The 17,926-nt window shown below is 44.3% G+C and overlaps 2 protein-coding genes across 8 annotated transcripts in view; one reads left to right on the top strand and one right to left on the bottom strand.

Moving 5' to 3' along the window:
* Positions 1-3,217: 3,217 nt before the first annotated feature.
* Ddx28 (DEAD-box helicase 28) lies at positions 3,218-5,113 on the bottom strand. Its single transcript, XM_021632278.2, has one exon. The coding sequence runs from the start codon at positions 5,053-5,055 to the stop codon at positions 3,433-3,435; it is 1,623 nt and encodes a 540-aa protein (XP_021487953.1). The 5' UTR covers positions 5,056-5,113; the 3' UTR covers positions 3,218-3,432.
* Positions 5,086-17,926, top strand: part of Dus2 (dihydrouridine synthase 2) — a 39,986-nt gene continuing 27,145 nt past the window's right edge. For 3 of the 7 annotated variants that reach the window (XR_009594567.1, XM_060392046.1, XM_021632290.2), the window contains exons 1-3: positions 5,086-5,208; positions 7,430-7,571; positions 16,853-16,898. Coding sequence is in view for 5 of the 7 variants with exons in the window: in XM_060392046.1 (XP_060248029.1) it covers positions 7,446-7,571; positions 16,853-16,898 (172 nt within the window). In the remaining 2 variants the exon portion in view is untranslated. Of the gene's footprint in view, positions 5,209-5,278; positions 5,474-5,507; positions 5,529-7,429; positions 7,572-16,852; positions 16,899-17,926 lie in introns of those variants that run through there. The other 4 variants (XM_060392045.1, XM_060392044.1, XM_060392043.1 and 1 more) reach the window with 4 other exon arrangements.

Genomic DNA, 17,926 nt, shown 5'->3' with positions numbered 1-17,926 from the left:
ATGGAACCTGGCACTTGAGGGATAGTCTTCCATGCCTCCATGTTTTTTTGGATTATTTTTTTGTTTTTTAAGTCAGGGTTTCTCTGTGTAGGCCTGGCTGTTCTAGAACTCACTCTGTAGATAAGGCTGGCCTTGAACTCAGAGATTCATCTGCCTGCGCCTCCCACGTGCTGGAGTTACAGGTGTGGGCCACCACTGCCTGGCTAAGTCTCTGTGTTTCGAGGAGAGCAGGGCAAAGGCAGGGAGGAACTTGGCAAGGCTCTTCCACCTGGCCTGCGTAAGTAGCCACTCCCTGTGGAACACCTCTAGCCCCGGTTGCCTACAAGAAATGCAAATTCTGATGTTGGTCCCTGTGAAGACTAACCTTATGTAACAAAATTGTGTATCCCTGCCCCTAAGCAATAGAAAGGCAGAAATTTGGGTCAAGTAGAGAGCCAGAAAGGGTGGATATGCTGGTACACATGTTTGATCCCAGCTCTTGGAGGCAGATCTCTTTGAGTTTGAGGCCAGCCAAGACGATGTGGTGAGACCTTGTCTCAAAAAAAAAAAAAAAAAAAAAAAAAAAAAAAAATCCAAGTCTGGAGAGGTATAAAAGACACATTGGTTAGCAAAACTAAAAGGCAGGGGTTGAAGAAATGGCACAGACTGCTGCTCTTCTATAGGACCTAGCTTCAATTTCTAGCATCCATATGGAAACTAACAGTCTGAAGCTCATTCCAAGGGGATCCAACACCTTCTTCTGACCATTGAGGGCACTGCATGGTTATGGTTATGGTGCTCAAACATACATGCAGGCAAAACATCCATAAACATAAGATAGAAATCTAAAAAACCCAACAAACAAAAAACAAGCAGCCAGACTTTTATTGACTTTGCTCTGTCTAAAGAATACATTCATGGGGGCTAGAGCCCCAAGGGGCCCAGCAGTTAAGAGTACTGACTGCTCTTCCAGAAGACCCAGGTTCAGTTCCCAGCACCCACATGAAGGTCACAACTGTAACTCCAAGATCTGATACCCTCCCACAGACATATATGCAGGCTAACGAATGCACATAAAATTAAAATAAATTACCTTTAAAAAAAGAATACATTCATAGAGCCTTTCTTTTTCAATTGAGATCTTGAGAAAATCTAAAAAGACTATGGGTGGAGAGCTATATTCAGAGTGCTTACCTGGTCTGCATGAAGCCCTTGGTTCCATCCCCAGCACCACATAAAGCAGAATGCACTCTTGCAGTTTCTGCACTTGGGAATGAATGCAGAGGGATTTGGAGTTTGAGGTCAGCAAGAATGGTTTCTCCTCAACAAGTAAACAAATGCAATTTTTTAAAATAAAGGCTGAAGCAAATGGGTTCCCTCCAATAATGCAGTAGTAATAGTAAAAGGCTGAGGTAGGAGAATCAAGAGGAGCTCAAGGTTAGCTTGTATTCGTAGCGAGAGACCCTTTCAAACTACTAAAACTAAACCCTCACGTATGTCGCCACACCCAGCTTTAATCCCAGCATTTGTGAGACACAGGCAGGAAGAGCTGAGTTTGAGACCGGTCTGGTCTACAGAGCAAGTTTCATGCCAGTAGGGCTACACAGTGAGACCCTGTCTCAAAAGATAAAACAACAAGCAAAAAACTAAAAAACCAAACCTAGGCTCCCTCCACTCCTGCCAAATTCAAACAACGAAATCTCCACACTTATACAAGGTCACACAGATAATGTATTTGCTTTCAGAAAAAAAAATTCTTTGCATTTACTTCTTGTTTGTACGTCTCTGTGTGTGCCCATATGCCACAGATTAGTGTTAAGGTCAGAGGACAACTGGAGGTAGTCAGTTAACTCCTGTCTTTGTCGGTCCTGAGAAGGAACTTGGGTTGTTAGAATTGATACCAGGTGACCTAGTTCATTTAGCTATTTCACCAGCCCGTTTCAGTGTGTGTGTGCGTGAGTGTGTTTGATTTCAGCAATACACATACAATTAGAAGAAATATGACTTCATATTTATGCTGGGATTCCTGATTTATAGCTGACAGAAACATGACAAGCTCATCATATTTGGAAGTGCTGTAGGTCTATTTAAAGTTGGAAGGACGTTAAAGGTGCTGCAAGAGAAAACAGTTCTTGCCAGTGACTTCACAAAGTGGGTTTGGCGGAATATTTTTGTATAAATAGTATTTAGTAGAAACCACACTCATGACACAGTGATATAATACAAATGGGCAAGCCTTTCACTTCCCTTTTCAAACAAACAACAGGGTTGGAGATACAACGGTAGAGCCCTTGATCAAGCTTGAGGAACTGGGATAAACTGCCAGTATGGCAAACAACCATGACAAAAGGATCAGAGTTTGGTTTCCAGCCCTTCTATGGGGATATTCCCAATTGCATAGAACTCTGGCTCCAGGGATCTCGTTCTCTAACTTCTGAAATCACCTGCATCATGTGCACCTACAGACACATACATGTACAAATAATTCAAAATTAAGCTTTAAAAAGATCAAAGCAACCCAACCCAAGCCAACAAAATCCTTCATATGGTGGAGTGTGAACCCTAAAAATGTAATGAATTCTCTTCAAACGGCAGTTACTGTTAGGGTAACCATTATTAGGTAGGTGTAGAGGCAAAAGTGAACTCAGAGATCCACCTTTGTCTGCCTCTGGAGTACTGGGATTAAAGGCATATGTCACCTCTAACCTGAAAGAGATCCTGTCTTTTTTGCTGGGTTTTTTGTTTGTTTGTTTTGTTTTCTTTTCTTTTTTTTTTTTTTTTTTTGAGACAGGGTTTTCCTGTGTAGCCTTGGCTGTCCTGGGCTGGGCTGGCCTTGAACTCAGAGATCTGCTGGCCTCTTCTTTCTGAGTGCTGGGATTAAAGGCGTGCACCACCATGCCCAGCTGAGACTGTCCTAAAAAAAAAAAAAAAAGAAGAAAAGAAAAAGAAAGAGGACAACTAGCAACTAGAGCTAATTACATACAACAAATTCAAGTCCACTGTGGGCTCTATAATGCCAACCTGTTTCAAAACACATATACCAACAAATCATTTTTTGGAAATCATGGCGCGAGGTCCATTGAGATAGCTCAGTGGGTAAAGGCACTTGTTATGCAAGCCTGGTGATTTCAACTAGATCCCTGGGACACACAGAAAGGTGGAAAGAGAATACAGACTACACAAAATTGTGCTCTGACCACACACACATATAATTAGAAGAAAAAGAAACAATGACATGTAAAATCAAAATCCACTTTATTTTTTTAAATATGTTACTCTCCAACCCTGGCCAGTAGCTTACTTTTCAATTCTCCAGTTCATTAAGCTCTCAGAGAGGCAAGGGGTGGTGTGACCCAAGTCACACCGTGACAAGTGTGTTCAACCTTCCTGGACCTCCAGGAATATCCCTGCTCTAACATTAGATTTAAACCAGCCAAAAACAAAAAAAAAAAATCAGGCTTGTTGAGGCAAAGGGTCTCTCACTGAAGATGGTAGTCCTGGAAGGCTTCTCCTTCGACGAGCTGCTAGCTCAATTTTCTGAACCAGGCTCACATCCCAGGGATGGGTCACAAAACTGATAACGGTCCCTGGCACTTCGCTGCCCACACGACCCACCCTTCCTGCTCTGTGGATATAATCCTGCAGAGTCAGGGGGAAATCATAATTGACAATCAATTCCACATGGATGCTGTCTAGACCTCGTGAGGCTATGTCTGTGCAGACAAGTACGTTTTGGGAGCTGTTCTGGAAACTCTGGAAGATACCTGCCCTCATGGAGGCTGGCATTTGCCCTTGCAGCCTTAGATGCTGGATTTTGTGGTCATCCAGAATATATCCCAGCCAGTTCACAGTGCTGGAGCTATTGCAAAACACCAGGATGGTTCCCGAGGGTTCTGTCTTTTTGGTTTTGTCATGCTGTTTGAGGATCTGAACCAGTTCTGTTACCTTCTCTGCTCCCTTTAGCCTCATAAATGTCTGTTTGACATGAGGCATGATGCAGTGGAGCTTGGAGCTGGTGATGGTGGTGAGATAGTCTGGGCTGCTGACTTTACTCAGCAATTGGTTTAGGCCTTCTGGAAACGTAGCTCCCACCATCACTAACTGAGCTTTGGGATTGAATGGGTCTTCTAACTCATCTGGACTTTCTGCTATAGGGCTTTTTTCCAAGATGTAGTCCACCAGTTCCAGGAAGCTTTCATCCAGCAGTGTGTCTACTTCATCCAACACTATGAAGGAAAGACGCTCTAAGTTGATCAGTTGACTTTTCAGAGCCTTCCACAACGCCCCTGGAGTGGCCACTACCACATCTGCTGACGGATATCTACACAGCTGCAGTTTGAGCCTGCTCATGCCGAGGCCTCCGCCAAGAGGTATCACCTGCAGGTCCAAGTATCTACCCAACGACTGGGCCACCGCCTGCACCTGTTCGGCTAATTCTCGGGAAGGTACCACAACCATGCCCCGGGGAGCGGTGGAACGGCGGGAGTCCAGGTTTGCACTTCTCAGGAGCCGCTGAAATAGGGGCAGTAGGTAGCTGAGCGTCTTGCCACTACCAGTTTCGGCAGCGCAAAGGACGTGGCGTCCGCGAAGCAGTGGAGGGATGGTTTTCGACTGCACTGAGGTAGGCCGAACAACTTCGGGCGCAGCCTCCTGAAGCGCGAGCAGCACTCGGGGCTCCAGACCCAGGTCCTCGAAGCTGTCCCGGGGCGAGAGGTTCCTCAGGGCGGGCGCCTCCTGCTGCACTCGCTCTATGGAAAAATGGTCCCGACGCGATCGCCGATGCTTCCAGCCACGCGAGGCCAAAGGCGCGCACTCCCAACGGCCCAGCGTGAGGCGGGCGGGCTGGTTCAACTCCGGCCGCCGCGCCGAGATCAACAGTGGGCCAGGTCGCACTAGCACCGGGCGTGGGAAACTCCCACGGCCGCTCTGTCGCTGCTCCTGTCGTCGCTGCAGAGCCCGCGGAACGCGCACCACTGGCAAGGACTCGTCGGAACCGCGCCCCGCTAAGTTCCGTCGGGGCTCCCGAAGCAATCGAACAGCTAGTGACAAAAACCTTGCCGGCCGGGCTAAAGCCATGTTTCCCTTGATGCAAGACAGGCGCGTGCTAGTGACGTCAAGCAGGCGACCGTGGTCCTCAGTACGGTGGCTGACGCGGATCAGCGTGGCGTGTGGTGAGGCTGCAGCACCGTCCGGAAGGAGGGAGGATCCTTAGAATTCAGTGGCTGCGAGGTCTGTAGGTTCCCATCGCGCGCGGCGATGCCAGATTGGGGTCATCTTTCGGGGAGGGTGCGCGGTGGAGGCAGGACTGTAGTCTGCAATAGGAGGTGGCCGTGGGGCCCTGCTCGAGGCACCAGGAGTGAGGATGGCTTCTGTCTCTTCCGTGCTTCATTTCCGAGATTCTTGTGATCTTCATTGTCCCTGTGCATCGTCCCAGAAAACTCCAAGGGTGCGGAGTGTGAGGATGGTCTCAGATACGCGCTCTGCTCAACGCCTGGTGATGGAAATTTAATGAGTCTGAATGAAAAGTAGGCCTGGAGGCTGAGGAAAAGGTTGGGAGTCTGGGGTCCAGGAGCTCAACCCTGTTCCCTGGTTTAGACCCCAGAGTGCATGCTGGTGGCCTTCAGCTACTTTCGACTGTGAAGTCTGAGATGAGGTCTCAGTTCTTTCAAGTGGAGTTTCTCCTTTTTACATACTGTCCCTGCCCTTCCAAGCAAGCCTCACCTTCAGTTCCTTGGCACCCCTTCCAGCTTTTCATACCGAACCACTCTTGCAGTCTGCTCATATCCGCTGGCTGCTCAGACAGATTTTAAACTGCATGAATAGAAGTAGAAATAAGGGCACCGATAACGTTACGGAGAGATGACACTTACCTCACATTGAACTGGCCAAGCAGGCTACTTCACTTGAATTTACTGGTTCAGGTTATTTAAAAAACTTTTTTTTTATACTTCATAGTTCTTGAACACATCTGAAAATTAAATGGGTGTCAGGTGTTTTATGTAGTGTGAAGTGCCTGGAGTGGGAGATAAGGTCAATTGTGTGGATTGATTACCTGGGAGGTTCCTAATATCTGGAGAAAGTGTTTTAATTTCATTAACTAGAGCTGTCCTTCCATATTTGTAAGTGGACATCTGTGGATTTTTCCACTGTAGAATAAACATATCCATGAAAAACTTATCTGTACTAAACATGTCTAATTTTTCTTTAATTAATTTAATTTTCCTTCCTAACAATACTCCCTATATTTATGTCGTGTTTATATTCTATAGTCATAAATAATTTACAAATGATATAAAGTATGTGAGAGAGGGTTGGGATATAGTTTAGTGATACTGTTCTTGACTATTAGCGTTTGTGAAGTCCTCAATTCACCCCCCCCAAGAGAATATAGAAGGATGTGTAGGAATTAGGAATTTAAATAAGGGGCTTAAACATCCTCAGATTTTGGTACTTCGAGGTTCCTAGAACCAGTCTCCGATTGCTACCTGATGATGACTGTACCATTAAATAGACTGAAATTTAGCTGGACATGTTGGCACATGCCTTTAATACCAGCACTTGAAAGTCAGAGGCAGAGGCTAGGTGTGGTGACGCACTCCTGCAATCCCAGCGCTCAGGGAGGCAGAGGCAGGCAGATCTCTTTGAGTTCGAGGCCAGCCTGGTCTACAAAGTGAGTTCAGAACAGCCAAGGCTACACAGGGACACCCTGTCTTATAAAAAAAAAAAAAAAAAGAGGCAGGCGGTCTCTGAGTTGGAGACCAGCTGGTCTGTTATATGGCATGGACTGTGACAGTGAGACCCTGTCTTAAGAAAAAAAAAATAGGACATAGGATTATTTTATTTTACTTTTTCTTTATGGTAGTAGAGCATGGCAAGCACATTACTAGTAATCCACAGCCCCAATCTTGACTGTCTCCCTTCCCTTTCACCCCCCTTTTCTTTCTTCATGTAGTCCTAGAGCACACTATGCCCAGTCCTAGCCCTTGACTTTCTTCTTGTTCCCATTGTCTGTCCCTTCACAGTATCTCTAGAATGTGACCACTTCTTACCAACCTCACTGAATCCCTGTCATCTCTCCTGGCAATTACTGAATTGCCTTTGAATCCATCTCCTTGCAGTACTGCCTGCTGCAAGCCCTTTCTTGATCCCTTCTCCAGTTTGCTATTAATACAGTGGTTAGTGTGAGAACATGAGTGAGCTCTTGCTACTTCCCCACTTGTAACCCTTTACTGGGTCATCTTTTTGAAGAGCCAACAGTGTCTTGAGAATGACCTACATGGTCTGAGTATTGCCTCTTACTATCTAACTTTCAGGAGTCAGTTCTCTCCTTCTACTGAGGGTTCGAGGGATCAAACTTGGGTGGTTGTGCTTATGCAGCAAATGCCTTTACCCGCTGAGCCATCTCACCAGGCCGCCACATATTTCTAACTTTTATTTTCCCTTTCTTCAGGCTTAGCAGAGGAGGAATGATTGTGAATAGCCTCTCCCTGTGCTACCACAATAAGATCATCTTAGCCCCTATGGTTCGAGTGGGGACTCTACCAATGCGACTACTAGCCCTGGATTATGGAGCAGACATTGTTTACTGTGAGGTAAGATATTCCTGGCTTTCAGGGAGTCTCAGGGAAAGGGAGTATAGGTTTCATTTTTTGGGTGTGGCAGTATTTAGGAGATGGGGAGGCAAAATGGGACCTTCACTCATGGTCTTACTAAAATCAGGAGAGAGCCACATACATGACTCTGGTAAGTTCTGTTGCTCCTGATGCCCTCAGGAGTAGGGCAGTAGAGAGCGTGGGTCAGATGGGTAGATGGTTCTTCTATCATCCACTGCTCAGGCCTCCAGTATGCCAGTAAACTAACTTAAGTTTGGAAGAAAAGAGAACCAGATTCAGAGTAAGGAAGTCACATGAGGTTGGTGATAGGTCAGTCAGTATTTCCACTGGCTGCTCCAGAGATTATTAGGGCTTCAGAAAGATCTGATAGGAAAATAGAATCAAAAGAGTAAGCTGCTCCTGGAGTGCTCTCAGCTGAGCACTTACCAGAATGATCTGGAGTGCTATCAGAACATGGCTGTCCAAGGCCATGGTGCCGAATACCTTTAATCCCAGCACTCAGGGAGGCAGAAGCAGGAGGATCTTTGTGAGTTCAAGGCCAGCCTGGTCTACAAAGTGAGTCTAGGACAGCCTAAAAAAAAAAAAAAAAGAAAAAAAGAACATGGCTGTCAAGATGTGTGGTAGAAGAGCCTTCACATCTTGTATGAGCCAAGAGGCAGAGAAAATGTAGCAGGCATACATACATACCCCTTAGACATTCTTCCTCCAGCTGGGCCACATCTGCAAGCTTCTGTCATCTCCCAGTAATACCATTAGATTGACTTATTGGTGAAGTTCAAAGCCCCACGTCAGGAAATGTTGCTGAAGCTTGAGGTTTGAAAGAAGTAGGGTAATGGGAGTTGTTTGAGGATTCTTATAGAGTGTTTATAGAATATGAGGAGGGCATTCAGTATGGGCTGGGTTAAGGTGAGTGGTAGGGTCAGGTATTGGGTACAGGTCAGGATTTTGTTTCTTATGCTGAAAATGAAATGTAGGGCTTTGCAGCTCTTAGACAAGTTACATCCTGGTTGAAGATTCTTCTTTTAACAAAATGTTTGTTGGGGGGTGCTAGACTTTCATGCAAAAGTCAAACAACTTTGGGAGTTGGTTCATCTTCTCTTGGGTTCTGCAGATCAAACTTAGGTCATCAAGCCTGTGCATTGGTGTTTTTTTTTTTTTTAATTTTAATTTAATTAAAAATTTTTTTTTGCCTGCACGTATGTAAAGTTGTCAGATCCCCTGGAACTGGAGTTTTAGACAGTTGTGTGCTGCCATCTGGTTACTGGGAATTGAACCTGGGTCTTCTGGAAGAGCTGCTTGACTCTTAAGCACTGAGCCATCTCTCCAGCCCCCCACTTATCAGTCTTGTGCAGGAAGGTCTTTTACTTGCTGAGTCACTTTACTGGCTCCTCCCTTTTTTGAGACAGACCTTTGTGAGCTAGATTGGCCTCAGTCTTCAGAGTACTGGGATTATGGGCATGTGCCACCATGTTCAGCTGCTAACTGGTGTGTGACATTATTTCTGGACAGAAATGAATGAACATATACTCATCCCAGATAGGGTACCTGTGACAGAGAAAGTACAGATACCACCAAAGGCCAACATGGTGAGCCAATGAGTTTTTTTGTTTTAATTTTATTTTTGAGAATATAATATAATGATCCAAATACTTTTATTAGAGTTACTTCAGGAGTATGAGTAAGGAGTTGAAAGGGTTAGGCTAACTTTGTAACCTATATGTCTTCTAAAGCCTATAGTTTTGAGTTTTAGGTCCAGGTTAAGCTAAAGCCTCTTAGTACCTTTCCAGAGAGTGAAGGAATGTGACCCTATCTGTGAGGACAGATATTAAAAAAAGGGCAAGCAAGCAGTGACCTTCACTCAGCAAAAGAAGGACCAGACCCTTGTCCTTGAGATAGCGTTTCTTAGCAACGAACCTAGACTTCTTCTGAGTAGCTTTTGACCTCCAGCCAAAAGTCTGTAGCCCGTAATCTTCAAGGATGAGCTAACTACCCCCACCTTCAATTGCAGCCGCATCCACACTTGGCAGGACTGGCCAAGCTTGAGCACCTAAGACTAACCAATTATCTTACTTTATAACTTCCTCATCCAATCCTAAATTGCCAAAACTGCAACTTCAAATTTCCCGCAATTTTTCTTTTAAAAACCTAAAGGTCTTTGTCTCCCGGTGCCACTCTTTGCTGACCGGCAGGGGTGACTTTGTACAATGGTTAATAAACCTCTTGCTTTTGCAACGAGTCTTGGTCTGGGGGAGTTTCTGGGAAGGGCGCGATTGAACTCCTGAGCTGTGAGACCCCAGGTCTTACAGAGTTACATACAAGAGCAGAAATGACTTAAAGACAGCTATATTACCAAAGCTCACCCCAGCGTAAGTGATGACTCACAAAAGCTGGAAATGTCGAATGCATTGCACAACTTTCAGGCACCTAGACAGATTGGAGAGTGTCTCTTTTAGGCACCTCAGCTGGTCTGAGCCTCTTCTACGAAGTTCAGCCAGTCTCCGTCTTTCCCAGGTTGCTTAGCTAATCTGAGAGTGAGAGTGTCTTTTATAAATCCTAAACTGCTTATATGTGCTTGGGCTGGGAGGAGCCTGGTATATCTGGTCAGTTTTAAGAATTTCCTGAAGCCTTTGAGTTGTTTACTTCCTGAGCCTAAGGTGCTCCCTCAGGAAGGAACGTTTCATCCTCCATCTTTGGGAGGCTCCCTCCAGCAGAGAAGGTTAAAGAATGGAAGATTTCACCTCTCTGTTTTATCTTGGAGGACATTGCTTCACAATACCAGCCTAAACTTCTTGACAAGGTGGTAGGAACTGCCTTTGTTTGAGATGACAAAGAAGGAAGAAACAATGGAAGGACAAGAAGCCAAAGGAAGGCACTCTTCTGTTGAAAATGAATGGGACAGTGAAATGATCTACGTGATATAGTTATTGACAAACATGCTAATTAAGCCAGTTAAAGTTTTGAGTCCTCTTTTTAATGACCAGACCAAGAGTGGGCTGGTGCCTCTGAAAGTCTTCTTACTGAAGATCAGGTATAAGGGTTTTCCTAGCACAGCGGTATCTATGCAGTCAGGAGCCAAGAAATACCACAAGTCACATCAGGCAAAAACCTCGCCCAAGAGATTTACTGGGAAGAAACACAAAGTGGCAGCTGCTTCTGAAGTCCAGGAGAGATAGCAGAGGGCTGGGCAAGGTGGAGGGCTTTTATAGGGCCCTGGAGCATGTGCAATAAACAGGGCGTTCTTCTTCCCTGTCCCTGGTCCCCACATCAGAGGTAGAGGTTTGTTTTTTGTTTTTTCCAAGAAGGGGTTTCTCTGTAGTGTTGGTTTTCCTGGACTCCTTTTGTTGACCAGGCTGGCCTCGAACTCATAGTGATCCGCCTGCCTCTGCCTCCCCGAGTGCTGGGTTCAAAGGCATGCATCACCACTTACAGCAAGTGCTGATATTGTATTATTCAGGATTCTCTAGAGGAGCAGAGCTGAATGGTGTGTATGTGTATGTGTGTATGTGTATAGTATTTATCAGAGTGGTTTACGGGCTGATTGTCTGAACAGAGGTTCTCATACCTAGATATTGAAAGGGTTAGGCTAACTTTGTAACCTATATGTCTTCTAAAGCCTATAGTTTTGAGTTTTAGGTCCAGGTTAAACTAAAGCCTCTTAGTACCTTTCCAGAGAGTGAAGGAATGTGACCCTATCTGTGAGGACAGATATTAAAAAAAGGGCAAGCAAGCAATGACCTTCACTCAGCAAAAGGAGGACCAGACCCTTGTCCTTGAGATAGCGTTTCTTAGCAACGAACCTAGACTTCTTCTGAGTAGCTTTTGACCTCCAGCCAAAAGTCTGTAGCCCGTAATCTTCAAGGATGAGCTAACCACCCCCACCTTCAATTGCAGCTGCATCCACACTTGGCAGGACTGGCCAAGCTTGAGCACCTAAGACTAACCAATTATCTTACTTTATAACTTCCTCATCCAATCCTAAATTGCCAAAACTGCAACTTCAAATTTCCCGCAATTTTTCTTTTAAAAACCTAAAGGTCTTTGTCTCCCGGTGCCACTCTTTGCTGACCGGCAGGGGTGACCCCTTTGTACAATGGTTAATAAACCTCTTGCTTTTGCAACGAGTCTTGGTCTGGGGGAGTTTCTGGGAAGGGCGCGATTGAACTCCTGAGCTGTGAGACCCCAGGTCTTACAATGTCAGTCACTTTACCTGTTGGGCCATTTATTCAGCCACTATACCTGTTTTGTTTTGTGTTGGGGATTTAATTGGTTCCTCAAGCTTGTACATCAAGCGTTTTCCTGGATGAGTGATCACCCCAACTTGAAAAGCATGTTTTACCAGTAAATGTGACTAATTCTCTCTTTCAGTGTCCTCCTCAAATTTGGGGTGAAAATTCTAACTATGTTAGCCCTGTTTGGTGTGCGCTATCCTAAAAGAGGAGTTGTGATTTAGGAACAAAGAGGCTTTTGCTAGATGTGTCAGTCCTAAGCCTCTCACCGAGGCCCAGCATCTGAGGAGAGCAGGCAGAGAAGCAGGTGCATGTCTTGCTTCCTTGGGACTAGAGTCTGTGAATTGGGCATGGTACAGTGTGGTGCCTAATGCCCCCTGGTGGAGCCAGAGTTGCTGTACAGGCCAGCGTCAGTACAAACTGCCTGCATGTTCTTTCTAGGTCATTCACATGGTTGATCTGGGAGATTAAGTAGTAGAATCAGCTAACCTGCCTTGTACAGTGGGGCATCCGATAGCGCGTACTGTAAGGAGACACCTGACTGACTTTCATTGTTTGTGTATTGGCCTTTTGAGACAAGCTCTAACGTTGTAGTTGTGGGCCTGCAACTTAATGTGTTAGCCAAGTTAGCCTTCCCAGATGAAACTTCTGCCTGTTTCCTGAGTGCTGGAATTAAAGGCATGCACCACCACACCTGACAAGATTTATTTTTTATTTTTATTATAAATATGTTTATTTATTATATATATATTAAAAAATATATATGTATAATAGTTGTGTGACAGGATTCCTGGGGAGATGTGAGCAAATGTCTCTCACTCCAGATATGGAACCAACAACACGTATCACCAAAGTCTAACTTGGTGAGCCAGAGTGCTATTAGGGTTACTTATAGGAATATGGGTGAAGCATTACAAAAGTGGAAATGACCAAGGCCCACCCAAGCATAGTGACAACTCACAAAGGCTGTAACCTTGGAACATAGTGCCCAGCCTGCAGGGAAGCTAATGTGAGTTGTTTAGTTACTATTTTACTGGGCTTCACTGCAGAATGGAGTCTTTCAATCTTAGAGGAAACTCCTACCCAGTAATTCCTGTGGGTGCCTGGTGCTGCAGACAAGGGCATGGGGTCCCTGAAACTGAGTTAGAGAAGGCTGTGAGCTGACATATGTAGTATTGGAAACCAAACCTGGATCCTCTTCAAGAGCAAAAAGTGCTCTTAACCACTAAGGCATCTCTCTACCCATCATAACTATTTTTAGTGTACAGTTCATAGTGTTAAGTAATCTGTGTTGTTAGGAAACAGATCTCTAAAGCTGTTTTACCTTGCAAAACAAACTCCATAAGAGCAACTCCCTAACTACCTTCCTAGCTAACCTCTGATAACCACCACTGTTTACTGTTTCTATGAGTGACTCCGATAAATGGAACTACACAGCATTTATCACTGCAGAACTGCCTTAGTTTATCTAGCATAATGTCTTTTTTTAAAAGATTCATTTTAATTTATATGGGTATGAGCTTGTAAGTACAGTGCTTGTGGATGCCACAGGAAGGTATCAGATTCCCGTGAGCGGGAGTAACAAGCAGTGGTGAGCCACGTGATGTGGGTTCCAGGAACTGAACCCTGGTTTTCTGCAGGAATAGCACGTGCTCTCAATGCTGATCCATCTCTCAGGCCCTACTGTAATGTCTTAAAGATTTATCTAGGCCATATGTGATAATGAATGTCTTTAATCCCACCCCTAGGAGGCAAAGGCAGGCAGATCTGAGTTCCAGGCCAGGCAGGATCTACAAAGGGAGACCCTGCCTAAAATACAAAATACAAAAGAAAACAACAACAACACACACACACACACACACACACACACACAAAATGAAACCAAATATACCTAGCTAGAGCCAGTGAGGTGGCTCATTGGGTAAAGATATTTGCTGCCTAGCCAGATGACTTGAGTTCATTCCTTTGAACACACATGGTGGAAAGAGAGAAACTACTTTCAAAAAATATCTGGGGCCTGGAGAGATGGCTCAGCAGTTAAGAGCATTGTCTGCTCTTCCAGAGGTCCTGAGTTCAATTCCCAGCAACCACATGGTGGCTCACAACCATCTATAATGGGATCTAATGCTGTCTTCTGGCGTGCAGGAATACATGCAAATAGAGTGTGTATGTGTATAAATAAATCTTAAAAAACAAGTTGTCCTCCATGTGTGTGAATGATAGTATGGCATTTACATGTACACACACACACACACACACAGAACCAACATTTCCCTTGCTCATTTTTGTTGTTGTTGTTGTTGTTGATGTTTCTTGAGACAGAGTTTTGATTTGTAACCTAGACTAGTCTCTTTTGAGATAGTCTCATGTATTCCAGGCTGTCCTCAAACTCACTATGTAGCTAAGGATGACTTTTGATTCTCCTGCTTCTGCGTTCCAAGTGCTGTTATGACAGATGAACAGCCCACATCTCTTTCATGCAGTTGTGCCGATGGAACTCAGGGCTTTGCACATGCTAGGCAAGCACTCTACCAACTGAGCTACATCCCCGCTCTTTTCTGCTTTTTTGTTTTGTTTTGTTTGAGATAGGGTGTTACTGTTTAGTCCCAGATGACCTCAAACTCAAAGATACCTGGCTGCTTCTCTTTCCTGGAAACTACAGTCATAAGCCACTGTACCCAATGTTCTAGGCAGGTCTTGAACTTGTGAATCTCCTGCCTTCACTTTTCAAATGATAGACTTACAGGCAGATACTCCCACAGCATTCTTATTTTTGTTGGTTGTGTTTTGTTTTATTGTGTTGGTTGTACTAGGGAACAAATTTAAGGCTATACTGTTGAGTTGCATTGCCAGCACTTTAAAATTTTTTTGAGTGTTTCTGTGGTGAAATTGGTTAGATTGTTCAACTGTTTAGACATTTGTTTTGGGGCTGAAGAGATGTTTCAGTGGTTTGTTTTAGACCTGAAGAAATGGCTCAGTGTTTAACAGCACTTGCAAGAGGATCCTAGTTTGGTTCCCAGCATCCACAAGACATGCCATAGCTCTAGAGTGTCCAGTGTGCTCTTCTGACCGCTGTGGACACCAGGCCGGCAGGTAGTGTACATACACACATGCAAGCCAAACACTCACACATAGAATAAAATAAATCTTTTTTCAAATATACAATTTTATTTTGAGATATGATCTCACCAAGTTGATCAGACTGCGCTTAAACTTCTGACTTCTCCCTCTGTCTCCCAAGTAGTTGAGATTGCAGACATGTGTTATCATATGTGACAATTTTCTTCCCTTACAAAGCTGAACAACATTCCATTGTATGGCTGGGCATGGTGATACATGCCTTTGATCCCAGCTCTTAGGAAGTAGATGCAGGTGGGATCTTTGTGAGTTCAAGGGCAGCCTGGTCTACATATTGAGCTCCAGGCCACCTAGGGTTACATAGTGAGACCCTATCTTAAAAAAAAAAAAAAAGTTCCATTGTGTATATACAGCACATTGATTTATTCATGTATCCATCAAAAGACACTTGGGTTGCTTCTGTATCTGGAGATTGTGAGAAATGATGCAAGTATCTCTTTGATACTTTGCAAGTAATCAGTTAGAATCTATGCTCAGAAGTAAGGTTGCTGGACCTTTCCCCTACCTGGTAATGAGTATTGAATTCAGGGCCTCACACATGTAGGCAGAGTACCTCCCAGCCTTTTCGAAGAACGGGGCTGGTGTGATGGCTCAGGGGGTAGAGGTGCTTGTTGCCATCTCTGAGTCTCATGTGGTGAAAGAATGAGGTCTCTCAAGTTGCTTCTATATCCACAAGTGCACCATACACATGTACGCATAGTACATATGCAATAAATAGACGTCAGAAAATATTTTTTTAAAATAAGGTGGAGAGCAATTGAGAAAGACATTTCACGTCAATCTGTGGCCACCATGGGCTGCTGCGTCAGGACATGTACATCCATTCATAGAGCGTATATACCTACTGAATGCTTTCCCACATGCGCACTGCCTTTTTGCCTATTGGATATTGCCCACCCTTTGGGGTACTACAGGAAATCTTAGGTCATAGAGGCATAACCATGTGCCCAGACTTGACTGTGGTTGTTTGTTCAGGACTGGACATTAGATTTTTGACAATTTGAATACTGTATGGAAAGAACAGATACAGAAATATATAGAGCAAAGCTGGGCAGTGGTGTCCTTTAATACCAGCACTGGCGAGGCAAAGGCAGGCAGATCTCTGAGTTCAAGGCCAGCCTGATCTACTGAGGGAGTTCCAGTATAGCCAGGGTGACACAGAAACTCTACTCAAAAAAAAAAAAAAAAAAAAAAAAAAAAAAAAAGAAATAAAGACATAGACCATGTGTTAACCTACATGTTGGTTATGTTGAGAGGAGCTGCATACGTGCCATCAGGATCCATTAGTCATTCCCTTACACTCCTGTGCATGTAATGGTAGCCACCAGGCTGGGGCTGTGGTTTGCTGAGGCTCATAAGAGCTCAGTGTGGGATGCATATCTTGGGTGATAGGTTTTTAGTTTTTTCTTTTGGATGCCGAGAGTCCATGGCCATGAGCTTCAGACTTGTCTTCCATGTCTGCTGAAATAATTACTGAACAAAGCAAAACAGTGTTATATCCAACCAGGAATTACTGACCCATCAGTAGACATCACATTTCCCTCCATTTATAATGCTCATTTTGAACAAATCTGTTTTCTTTTCTGCCCTGAATCTGCTGGAATATTTTACCTAGGTGGCAGGATCACCTATTTGATTACATACAGTGAGCTGAGTGGATTTTACTTTCCTGTGTTTGTTTCAGATCTTCCTCTCTGGACTTCTTTATTCTCTAGTTCTAATTTTGTTTGCTTGCCATGCTTAGTTGTAGGGGATAGCACAATGTCCCCAAAGCCATGGTTTGTTGTCAGTATTGTGGTTATTGGCTAGACAGTGGTCATCAGAAATGTAATAAAGATCATCTGTGTGGAGGGCCCAGTGTCCAGGACTTACGAGTGTCTTTTGATTCCTCTGCAGGAGCTGATTGACCTTAAGATGCTTCAGTGCAAGAGAGTTGTCAATGGTAAGCTCAACCCTGGCCTCAGGGTTCTGTGTGTGCCTAGCTGGCTCAAGCACAAGTGTCACTGCCCTTGCCCAGGAGCCTTCTTGTTATATCATGTAATTGCATAGATCACATGCTCCCTCAAGAGCAGTCACTGCCCTTCAGTTGCAGGGACAAGAGCCCACTTTTGAGGTTCAGAGGTTCAGTTCATTGGTAGACTGCCTGCCTAACATGCTTGAAAGGTTTGATCCTCAGCATCACAGGAATACATACATACATACGTACAAACATATATAAATAATCAGTTGTGGAATGCTGTTCTTGATAGACTTAAAATCAGAGAAATGTCCATATTTCATAGTGTAGGAAGAACCTCAGGGGCCCTGGAGTAAGGATAACTTTAATACTGGCCCCTGCTCAGGTATGTGGTAGTTGTGTGACCTCGGGCAAACCTCATATCTTCTCTCTATCCTGGTTTCTTAAGAGTGAAATGAAAATCCTAAGCCTTTTACTTAATTCGTAGAGCTGTATTATGGCTCAAAGGAGAGAAAGTACCAGTAAGTACTTAGCACACCTTAGGCTCTGCCGGCTGGAAGTGGTTGTGATACACTGGGACTCCCTTCTGCTTTATTGATAGGTAGATTATGCTTTGATTAGTGTTGTAATCCCTAAGGGTCTAGAGATTTTGTTTGTTTTCTTAGGCTGTCCTTGAGCCTGCTGTGTAGTGGAGGATGACTTTGAACTCCGGATACTCCTGTCTCTACCTTTTAAGTGTGAGGGTTATAGTTGTCTAGTACTGTTTATTTTAAATTCATATTTTATTTTGTGTTAAGAAAACTCAGAGCTGAAAAACAAAAACAAAAAAAAAAAAAAAAACAAAAAAACTCAGAGCTGGGCATGGTGTCTCATGCCTTTAATCCCAGCCCTTGGGAGGCAGAGCAGGCTGATTTCTGAGTTCTATGCCATCCTGGTTGACATTGTGAGTTCCAGGCTGGCCAGAGCTACATGAAAGCCTGGAGAGATGGTTTAGTGGTTAAGAACACTGACTG

Source organism: Meriones unguiculatus, chromosome 10, assembly GCF_030254825.1.
Source record: "Meriones unguiculatus strain TT.TT164.6M chromosome 10, Bangor_MerUng_6.1, whole genome shotgun sequence".
NCBI lineage: Eukaryota > Metazoa > Chordata > Mammalia > Rodentia > Muridae > Meriones > Meriones unguiculatus.
Note: the sequence above shows the minus strand (reverse complement) of the source record. Positions and strands in the feature narration are given on the sequence as shown.